At 33.7% G+C, this 12,057-nt stretch overlaps 1 protein-coding gene across 1 annotated transcript in view; it reads right to left on the reverse strand.

Annotated features, from left to right (window-relative positions):
• The window catches only part of SGCZ (sarcoglycan zeta), a 218,468-nt gene that overhangs the window by 47,477 nt on the left and 158,934 nt on the right, over positions 1 to 12,057 (reverse strand). The window contains exon 4 of the mRNA XM_085309147.1: positions 1,837 to 1,959. Within this exon, the coding sequence (XP_085165273.1) occupies positions 1,837 to 1,959 (123 nt within the window). The remainder of the gene's footprint in view (positions 1 to 1,836; positions 1,960 to 12,057) is intronic.

Here is a 12,057-nt window from a genome sequence, read left to right on the forward strand (position 1 = left end):
TTGGTGCTTAGAATTAAAATAAATACAGTCAGGTTTTCATCTAGAGTTAAGATGAAAACCCTATTCTTTTCACAAGGAAGAATCCTATATCTATAATAAGTATCACTGAAGCAATTTTATTTGTTCGTTTGCTTTATAATCCTGCCGAAATCAACAGGTACTTTCAGGTACTAAAGCCACTTTGAAGTTAAACACAGCTGAGCAATGCTTTTATTTTGAAGTCTGATAAAAAAAAAATTTTACCATGACACCTAACAACGCATGGTTATATTTCCTAATGGCAGAAAATTTAATTCTCAGTGACTTTTGTAAGATGTTTTATTTTATAACTTATGACACATGCTTTGAAATCTGCTGTGTCAATTGTATGTTTAACTTCCTCAGTATTTAACATTCTGACTGAGTTTGAATGCTAACAGGGCTTCAGTATGATTCTTCTTCTTCTCATGCTTTTCTGGTTATTCTCTTAGGTTTTTATTATGGTAAAATTATCTTTAAAAACTACTAYCTATGAAGAATGCTGCTGACTCAACAAAACACTGTTTTTTCGCTCTCCCACATCCACTTTCAGTAAATAGATAAAGTTTATAATATTACAGTGGTTACCGCAGCATCACTTAGTTGTTTGGGTCTAAAAGTCCAATCTTTTGGTTTAGCAGTATTCAAAAAAGAATGATGGGCTAAAGAAGATAAACAGAGATCACATAAAAGGGGAAGAAAAGTTATCCCATACACAATGGCAAGCGATAATATATATATATATATATATTTTTGACGTTTATGAAAAAAGTTCAATCATAGCTTGAATCTAATCTTCCTGAGTCTAGTCAGAACTGGATGTAAGAAAATAGCATAGGGAAAGCTATTTTAATACTATGTCTGGTGTTACATTGAAATAGAACTGCCTAAGAATTTTTTAAAAGGGTTTATGCTTGTTAACAATGCATATCTTAGTTTTGCAGACTAACAGGTATATCTCTCATCTTTGTCATCACAAACCAGAACCATCTTATACTTTCTATACAATTGAGCTTTAGAAATAGTATGTTCAGCTTCCAAACTCTGTAACTCCATCACCTCCAGATATAGATTGTCTTAAAGCCAATCATTCTTGACCAGTGAAACAATTTTGTTTCAGATTTTGGATCTTATTCTAGATTATGACTGGATAGCTCAGGTCCAGCATAAGTTCCAATTTTATTAAGCAGTCAGAGTTACAGCATTTCCTAAAGCAAATCCATCTAATTGACATTTTATAAATTAACACTTTTCTAATATCAAGTAAATTACTGACATATTTTTTTATTCTATAATGGCAGTAAAATAACAGTCAGAATTATTTTCTTTATTCTACTGAACATATGTCCAGGTGAAGAAAAGTTTTGAGCTTACTACATTCCAGTTGAGCCTTCTAAAGTAAAGCAGAGTACATGCTCTTAATTCACACAAAATTAGACCAGATATTTTGAATATAGAACAACCAAAGGTCATAATATAAAATGGTAACTTTAATCACTGTGAAGGGACATTGCCTAAGCAAATGGCATAGGCACCATAAAACAAGCCTTATTAATGATAACCTATAAAAAATAGATCCCTGTGGTAAACGTAATTTATACTACAGTTGGTCCTGCAGAGTCAGAGTTCAAATTTGCCTATAGAGGAATCCATTTGTTGCATTATGAAATATATTTTGGTTGGTCAGTCACTGATGATAAAACTTTTTCCTCTGCAGCGGAAGAAAATTTTACAAAGTCTGATACATGGGTGAATTATTACTAAGGCTATCAAAAACACAGAGTTAATATCCATCTAGAAACCTTATTGTTACTGTACCTGTTACTTTGAGTCTGTCAGCTCCAATGACAATCTCATCTTCATCTGCAGAAAACAGTACTTTTCCACCTTCACTTGCTCTCACTTCAAATCTCTTACACTGGGCCTCCACAGCATCAGCTCCTGAAATGAAGTGCATGGTTCATCTAATATATTTTATAAAAATATAAGCAATCATCAACATGCAAGGAATACCCAAAAGACACAGAGTATATTGGGCTTTTATAAAATAGCTTTGTGTAAATCTGCTAGATAATTTGTATTACCAAACATTGTTAAACATATTTACAGAGCAACTATTTCACTACTGCATATCAGAATAGAATCTGAAATAACTATAAAAACCAAGTAGTTCAGAGCCAGGAGTRGAAGGCAACATAAGAATTTAGAATGTACTTAAACTCTGAGATCTTGAAATGTCTGTTCAGGCAGACCTCTTGAGGGCTTCTACTGTTTAAACTACAATTTCCTGACAGTGAAGACCAGCTAACAACTGAACATGGCAGAAAGGCGTTTTTAGGTGATCGTTCAGTTCTATTGTGCACCTGAACAGCTAAATAACAGCTAAATAACAAAAAAAAGAAAAAAAAAAAAAANNNNAAAAAAAAAAAAAAATTAAATGGTGAACTGATGTACCATAAGCTATCTTGTATTTTATGAAACTAAAGTCCTAAAATATCTCTAGGCACCAAAAAAACAAAACAAAACAAAACAAAACAAAACAAAAAAAAACAAAAAACAAAAAAACCCTGAGATTCAACAGATCTATGGGACTGAGTATAATAGCACAGTTCAGAAAATTTGTAGATACCAAACCTCTCTAAAATTCACAATCCTTTTCAATTTACAGAGCTTATCTTTATTCTTCAGTGTTTTGACATTCAAGTCCTCTTTTACAGTTTTTAATTTATTTTATTTCATACATCAGTGAAAGCAGAACTCTACGCAAATGTTGTTGAAAAGTGATCAACTGCATACTACGTAACTAGTTGGAAGGCAAACTTCAACACCTTCGATTATAGTTATTTGACAATTTTCTCACTGAACCCTAGTTAGATTTCTAAAGCACCAAGTTACTTGGAATAATTCATCAATCCACAGGGATAAAAACCATGGGGAAGGTATTATGGGCAGGGAAATATCCTGCMTATCATTTCATTTTATTATTCAGGCACAGGCGTGAAAAATACATGCTTCCATAATGTGGAATTTTTTCAATTTAATACATAAGGACCATTATCAAAATATATAACAAGACATACAAAACCTCTGATAGCTAATTTGGATGAGGCATTCTCACAGCCCTATAATTTGCAGAATCTGTTTGTAATAAATAAAAAAAATAAAGGAAAAGATTCTTCTTAAATTCAGATGAACTTAAATTTGCACTGTGAAGAATTAACGGTTATTTTTAATCCATGGGCTTGAAAAAGTAAATGCAAAGGAGCTATAAAAACATTTGTGGTATACCTGTTTCTTGAAATCAGATGTATTTATTCTGTTCTAAAAGTGTAAAATGGTATTTTCTCCCTCTCCTTATACAATTGAACTTGTTGGCTGCTGGCTTGTTTGAAAAAGCTACTAAATCTTTACCAAAAAAAAAAGAATTGGACAGATTTCAGATAACTTAATTTTAACCACGTGATACAGATGAAGTCTTAAGAACATCCCAGGATGACCAGGTACTAACAAAAGACATAACAAAGTCTATTTGTTCCTTAGAATAAACGTAGCCACAACATATATTCACATAACTGTCTTACTGTATTCATCATTGCTCTTAGATACCTTCCAGAGGTCAGTGGTGGTGTCCCTGACAAAGYGCAGGTAGAGCTGCTTCTTTAGCATCACAAAAAATGCCAGCAATACAGATGGGAGGAATACTCAGTTCTTTTGCATCATAAATTAAGAACCCATTTTAAAAATTGTTAAATACGTATTTATTTATTATATAAATGTTTATTTTATGAATCTCAGAGAGAAGTAGGCATTATTAGGCCTCTGGCGAGTTCAACAGTTAGAAGGTTGTGCATCTGTCTAGTGGCAGAAACACAAGCAGGAAATAGAAGGTTAATTTGGTGGATTAAGAAGGTGGATTTGCGAGTGTTGCTTCATAGTTTGCACATATCTGAATTTTATACGTTGTTTATACACTATACTGCAAAATAAATCATACTTCTGGTGACCATGTCCTGTTAGTCTATGAATTAGGGATGGCTACGTAACTCAGATATTAGGAATCTGAAAATAAAATTGGTGATGTTATCACATAGTTTACTTGGAAGAGGGAGTAAATAGAATAACCTATACACTGGTTTGAAATACTTGAAGAAATTACAAATGACCTGTTTTTTAAGGACTATATGATCCACTGATAATTTATACACAGCTGTTATTCAATGCTCAAAATATATTTTACAATGACATTTAATAGTCATGAGCAAACACTGATCACAGTAACAAAACCAAGGTGCAATCCTCTTTAGACAGTACTATACAAAAATGCTTATTCTATAATGCTTCTCATGATCAGAATGGGAAGTCTCATAGAGGGTTAAAAARGATCAATGCTTTCTTGTTGAATGTAAGTGCTCCCAGAAAACTTGTGTCTTTGAAGGAAGACGTCTGAGATAAAAAAATCAAAGTTCTTGCATAAATTATTGATGATAAAATAAGTGCCAATTTCACATTTGATATAGGTCAATATACAGCGTGCAACTCAGCATGTGTGCTACTATTTAGCCATTAAACTTAAGATATCCTCTGATGGGAAAAAACCTGGCCTGTTACTAAGCTGTTAGCTTGCCCTCATAAAATTGTACACTGTAGGGTTCAAAAATTACTAATTTTGGTAAACAGACAAATTTACAGATTATCACAGCCTAACCTAAGACTAGCTTGACACCAGCAACTCTGTACAATATACAACTTTGGGACAGTAGACAAAATTACTTGTGTCAAATGAAAGTCTAATCTCATTTTCCCAATTATTTGTCAGAATGGAAAAAAATACATACGCTATCAAAACATGCCATTTTGGTATACTTTTAGGATATAGTATTTACTTTTTTATTTGGAAATATTTGCTCTTCATTTTAAAATATTTAAAAGGCATATTATGAAAAATCATTCATATAATGCAAAATTTATGAAAACAATATTAAAATAGATCTAAAATATATTCCCTCATGTAAAATTTAGAGAAGATCATTTTTCTTCCTTTTAATCACAAGTCTGACTTCATAATTTCTTTCTGGAACTGAGTATTTATTTTCCTGCACAATTCTATTTTTCAATTGTTTTGTAAACTCCATTCTATCCTAAGACTGGTCTGTGGTTAATCATTTAGACTTCCAGAGTGTAAGTTTGAAGGGAAGGTTAAAGGAATCTAGAATTATTTCTTTTATAGCCTACTATAATACAGTATTCCAGTGTAGAGAGAGAATTTTTGGCTGATATTAGACTATATGCTTATAAAAGCAGTTTATGTTTGGCAATTCCCACACTCATCTATTTATTTATCCCTGAAAAAAAATATATCCTACATAAACAGAATGTACATCTTTCTATGGCCTTTTTTTAGAGAAAAAAAGCACAAAAAAATGATTACAGGATGACCCTCAAATTGCCATGAGATTAGTCATCCAACCTGTAGTAGCAATGCTGAGTAGATATCCAGTGTTCAAAATTAGACAAATCATATTACATTTCATGAGGATTGCATTTTGACTTATCATGGAAAAGCACAAGTAAGAATTCTGTTACAGACATAATTTGCAGTCAACAACAAATATGAATTCTATTTTAAAATAATAATCTCATAGATTCATGTCGGGCATTATGATAGTTGTTAAGAAGCCTGAAACTCTTGAATATCAGATCATGTTATGATCAAATATAGCATTTAATCTTTACCATAACACAATAATTAAAGAGTTCACAAACTTTAAAGTCTTTAAACACCGCTACATATGCAGCATGGTGTTCTTAATCCACTTTGCAGACAGAAAAGGGGTTACAGAAAAATAAGGGTGCCATCAGTCTCCAAAATGCAGATAGTTCCCTAGAGCGGAGTCCAAGCGTGGTTGTCAGGACCGGGACCGGTGCAGGGGTGGCCTGGAGGGGGGCGTGCTGGAAGCCCTGCCTGGGTTGCAGGGGTGCAGGAAGCTGTGCCTTTGGACGGAAACCAGAGCGAGAGGAGGGACGAGAGCCAGCTCCCGCACCCCGGAGCCTCCCCACAACCTGCAGCTGGGCACACTCRCACAGCTTGCTCAAGTCAGGCTTCTAGGAAATGTTCTTGGGTTTTAAAAGTTAAAAATCTCTCCTACAATATCGAGCTAGAGATCATGAAGGATGTCTGTGCTACAGCAGGTAAATAAACCCAGATGGACTGAGTTGAGCACATCCTTTCTTCTTAAATATTCTGCTCTAAGTGAAGTACACAGAAATTTGAGATATCAGAGAGAAGAAAACACCTGCCACAGCCATACTCATTGTATCACTGCAAATGGCAGCCCTCCTTTGGAAACCCCCCTCAACGCCTCCACTTTAAAAACAGCACTGTATTTTGGATAACGTAACTTTTTGTGAAAAATGACTTACAGAACAATAATCACTAGCAAAGACGATTGCTTCCGCTAAGCAATATTTATATTTTAGACACTCAGCATTTATGCTTCCTCAGTTGCATGTTGTATAAACACATCCCTAGATTTCAGCTAGTCCAAAATACCATTATAGGGTTAGTTCTAATTTTTTATATTAAAAGAAAAAGGTTTTTAGTTTATGTGGTATTCTAAGACCTAGCAGTTTGTTCCTTATTATTACACAGTTACTACTGAAACAGCTGTTAGTTTATTCAAGTCACTGGAGAGATTATTAACAAAAATTAATACATGTTAAGTTAGTCTCTTTTATGTGGAACCAGACGGGGATGTCATGACAATGGTTTTGAAAAGTTAAACTGCCTACAGAGTAATCTACGAAAACAGAAGTCTCTTTCATTACATTTTCATTTCCTATTTGAAATAGGAGCAAGCATTTGCATYAACACATTGCACACATATATATATCCGCACAAGTTTTAGCTCAGTCTTGCAGAGGAATCACACTATTGGCTATGCTGACTTTCAAATAATCCAGAATGTCATATCTGCTTGGCTAATGCACACCTTAGTCTGGGGCAATATACAGGTAAATCTATCTTCCAAATTCAGCCTGGACAGGTAATTCTTATCAAGAGCTTGACCACCTGAGAAAGCTTTTGAGCTATGCTGATGATAGCACATCATATTAAAGATGCAGTCAGCTTCTCRGTAGCTGTAACCTGGTTCAAGGGATGTCCTTGGCAAACTCCCCTGTCTTCTTTGTATCCAGGAAGATTATTTACTTGTAATTTCAGCTGTATGATGCTGAATTAAATTGTTTGTGTAAAATTCCATTCATTTGAAGGATAGAGCTGAAGTATTCATCCATAGATTGCATATACTTATGATGCTTTATAGCACATGCTTGCTGCACTACAGACGGAAACTGAAACTATTAACTATATCGGCTGCATTAAAAAAAGTACAAAAATATAAAATTATTCATTTTAACTAGAACGTAGTGAAGATGTGTTAAATGAAAATGTTGCAACATGAATATACAGAATTATAGTACTGAAACCAAGATTAAGGCTAAAGAAGATTAAATTTCAAGACAGGAACCATCTCTATCCTGAATTTAGAATTTTGTAGCTACTAATATTTTGCTTCATGACATATGGTATCATACTTTGTGCTGTGGGAAAGGATATTCAGTTCTGACATTTTTTTTTTTTCTGGAAGGTTTCCACAGATTTCCACCTCCCTTTCAATTTTACATTAAATGATATAATAGATATAATGATACTTGTATGCTGTTTGAGAACATGAAAAATGACACAGAAAATCATTACTATAGAGACAAGAAAGACAAACTAGAAATATGAATTTCCCTAATTGTAAGAGTTTCCAAACAAAATTTGTTGGATTTTGCTTTTTTAAAAAATAAGAATATCTACTTTTTTTTATTTGTATCTCCAGGGGATCTTGTGCTGTTCTTTCTATCTTGGCAGTATAACACATCACTCCCACTTTTCACAGCATCCATTTGTCCTACTGTCTGGTGGCTGAATAACTGTTGTAAAGTGTATGGGCCAGGGCAACGTTAGTGGAAAAATGACCCTTAGATTATCAGTGTCAAAAAATGTAAAAAGTTGAGCAAAAAAAGACTAAACTGATCAGAGGAAGCACTTCATGCATTCCCTGAGATGCATCTCATCTAATTACAGAGGTCTATATGTAGCTAGTATCTAGACTTGCATAACAACCAAGTGAAAGAAATAGACATTTGAGAATTCGATTTATTTGACCTGCTTTAGGCATCTATCTTTAGATAAGATTACACACACAAGAAGCTACTTTTTTTCTCTTCTGTTTATAAAGAAATTCTATATGCTTATCTCGGACATAGATGAACACTACCAGTTGTACCTGTTTTCTAGACCATCTTCCTTATCCATCTGATGGAGAACAAATTCAGATATAGAAATATGCATAAAAACAGCTGATTTAAATTGAATACAGCGCTTAGAATTCAAAATGAATTAACATGAGCTTATGATCCATGTAATGCAAAAATAATGAAATTCTTTTGATTCTTGAATATAAAATGGGTTATTTAAAAATTTATTAAATATAGGATATTTTTGGATGACAAAGTTTTTGAAAATATGTTGATGCCTTTGAGATAGGTGATAAATGAGATAAAGCATTTTTAAAAAAGATTCAGCCCCTAGCTGGGTCTAAATTCAGTATTTTTGAAATATACTTATAGATACAATTTTGTTAATATTCACAGGAATAGTAGGCATTATATTATTTTGGCCACCAGAGGTCTCAGATATTTTTCAGTGAATGTAAAAGCAACAATGTAAATGAAGGAATCGTATCAGCTGAAGGGAGGCTTTGAGAAAGTTGAACAAAGTGAGCTTTCAGTTCAGAGCAAGATACCTACACAAGCAAACATTCATGGTAATAACAAAACTTTGCATGCTCTGTTTGCTAAGAAAAGAAAGGGACTGTCTCTGTAATATATCAAAAAAAGGTGATAGTGACAGTTAAAGAAAAACTAGATGAGTCTGTCAGTAGTTCACGGCCCTGGTATGGAGCTGTCAGGAGATGACTGCTTTGGAGAGAGGCTGAGCTTTGAGGTTTCCTGGTTGAATGAAAAGGACCCAGATAAGGAAAACACGAGTAAGTGTTAGGTCAGARGAAATAACACACGTATTTGTTACCTGTCTTAGCATCTAACTACAGTGAATAATACCAATTGTCAACACAGATTATTAGCATAGGGATAAGCTACACATCTTTCTATAGAAAATATCCAGAAGAAATCAGACTACAAAGTAGAACTACTTAACTCAAACAGGCATGGTGGCAGCATGGTTATTGCTTCTTTGTGATCTACAGACCCACTGTCTCCGTGGTTTGGTCACAGTAAAATTCTGCCTGCTCAGGCAGACTTTCTTTCTAGAGATTTCCTGAAAAGATCTGTAAGAAAATGCCTGCCACCTTCGCAATGGATAGAATACATCCTCCCTTCAGTTTGCCTTCCTGGTGTGTGGTGGGTGTGTAACCTCACGTATGCAAGCATGAAAGCTGTACAAGAGCTGTAGCGGACAGCRCTCTCCATGCTACTTCTATAGGGGYCACACCTGCATGAAAGCAAACCTGTGCTTTTCCTCCTACTACCTCTATCACACAGTGTTTTCCATTGGATATTTTCAGACACGAGATGGCTCAAGAGGCCTTTGGCCTGACACAGTATAGTTTCTATTTCTTCATCAGCTGAGTGCAATATGCATGGACAAATGAAATTAAAATAAGTTAGCTTAAAGTTGCTTGAACTTTAAGTTTACATGTTTACTTTGCTTCTGTGGTGGATAAAAGCACATGCATCATCTGCTCCTATGGCTGAGCTGATGAGCTATAACTTTAGCTATAGTATCCTGATCTCTTATAAGGGTCCTTAGACAAGAGAGCTCAGTGAAGTCTAAGAAAGATGTGTTAGGCACCTAATCATGTAATGAAGACTTCTTTTCGCTCTACTTATAATCTCATCAAGTTTAATCTATTCAAAACATGATCTTGATAGTTGAATGGAGGTTTCTGTGTAGTATAATATTGCTATATTATACTACATACAGTTATAAATAGTACTTCCTATTTTTATGCACATTATTACATTATATTTACTACATGTATCTTCCTCTATAGTCCATAYATCCTTCTTTTTGGTATCAGCAAATAGACACACTACATTTGATTAGCTTTTGCTGACTTAAGCCTATATGTTCAATTCATGTAGGTCACTTAATTATAATCTTTAAGGATTTTGGAATACTCCAACGTGTGAATGAGAGCAGCAAGTTTTTCACTTTTTCTTTCTCATGATGAATACAAACTGAATAGTACCAAACAGAAATGAGAATTTTTCAAGGTATTATCCTCAACCTTGGAACTTTCAGCTTTTTAAGATACGACACTTTTGAACCACAACTGAAATCATATACAAAGTCATATTATATATCTTTCTGAAGTTGAGACTTTCTGGAGCARTCTGTGCATTACATTTCTGTATGAAATTAGTGGGAAAGTTTCCACTGCCTTGATTAGCTGAGTTAGGCTMTTAGGTCACTGTTATGCTGTTTGGCAATTACATGTTTTACGAAAATCCAGAATTGCCTATTAAGTCTCAGGAACATATTTACAGCATATGCCACTGCAAAGAAATTAGAGTTTAGAAAAAAGGAGAACAGTACGTGGTATGAGATACATGACCACATGCTGTGCTTAATGAACAGCACAATCAAATTAAATAGCAACAGTAAGAGTAAGACAGTAAAGGGAGTACAAAATTTCCTTATCATACAGATCAAACTAAAAGACACAATAGAAACTTCACATTTTTCCCTGGGGAAATATAACATTTGCAGGCTATAAGGTCACTTCTTCCTCTCTAAAACTGTTTCTATTTATCATCATATACTTTCTTTAGATATTTTTGGTCTGACTGTTCTGTTGAATGTTCTAAAAAATTCCCAGATATTGTAGTGAAAATCACTTATCTGTAAGTCTCTACACCCTTGGCTTTTTTCTTTTCTTAAAAACAGATTTGATGTTTGACCTGTTCTCATCCTTTGAGACCTTATCTGTCATCCATGAGCTCTGTAAAATAATTGCTAATGGTGCAAATACCTTTCTCTTGAGCATTTTAGCACTCTGAGGTGAATTTCACTGGGGTATGATGAAGTGAAATACATTCAGATGACCTAAGTGTTCTTTACATTTTCTCTTCCTGATTTTACCTTGTGACCTTTCTCTTTCTTTACTGTTATGTATCTTGCTTTGTGAAGACTTAAGAAGAAAAGCATTTCAGTTTTCTCCTATTTATTGTTAATATTCTCTGTAAGTATTAAACATACATATTCTGAAACTTGTTTCTTCTTTTCATACATTTTGAACATTTTGGTTATTTACTAATATAAACTAAGTGCTAACTTAAACAACTGTATTTGTATTCTCTATATTAAATTATTGCTCTGTGGTTTCAATTTTTTTTTCACATTCTTCTTCAGATTTTGTTTAAAAGATACAACTTGTTTTGCAGGGTTTTTTTCATAGTTTTCCATGGAGTTTAGCTATATCCAGTTGTGTCTAGAAACTAGTGTACAGTATCACTCAGCATGCACTGAATAATATCTTTAAAAGGTTTCAAAATGCAAATTTTACTTTCTGAATTGAATAATTCAGTCCATCACATTTGAGAGAAGGGGACTGAAAGAAAGAATATGAGCTACTAGAGTACCTATAAGCTTTATAGGAAAAGGAATATTAAAAAATATTTCAATATTTCTAAAATCAGTTCAACACTGATAGCTGTAATATAGGGCAGGCTATAATACACAAATGTTTTTCCAAAGTGACTGTTTCTCTGGAAAAAATGTCATTGCAAATTATCTGCTTTCACTAAAGATAGTACAAATCTATTAAAGTCATGTATGATAAAGGATGTTAGCATTTCATATTAATTAACATCACTTCATCTGAGTAAGGATTAATGAAAATATATCCAAAGCATTGAGGAATATTCATGATCTATTTACAAAATAACTTCCAATCTAGGTGGTAAAAT

This window comes from Rhea americana, unplaced genomic scaffold (assembly GCF_003343005.1).
Source record: "Rhea americana isolate MKP2758 unplaced genomic scaffold, rheAme1 scaffold_292, whole genome shotgun sequence".
Taxonomy (NCBI): Eukaryota; Metazoa; Chordata; class Aves; order Rheiformes; family Rheidae; genus Rhea; species Rhea americana.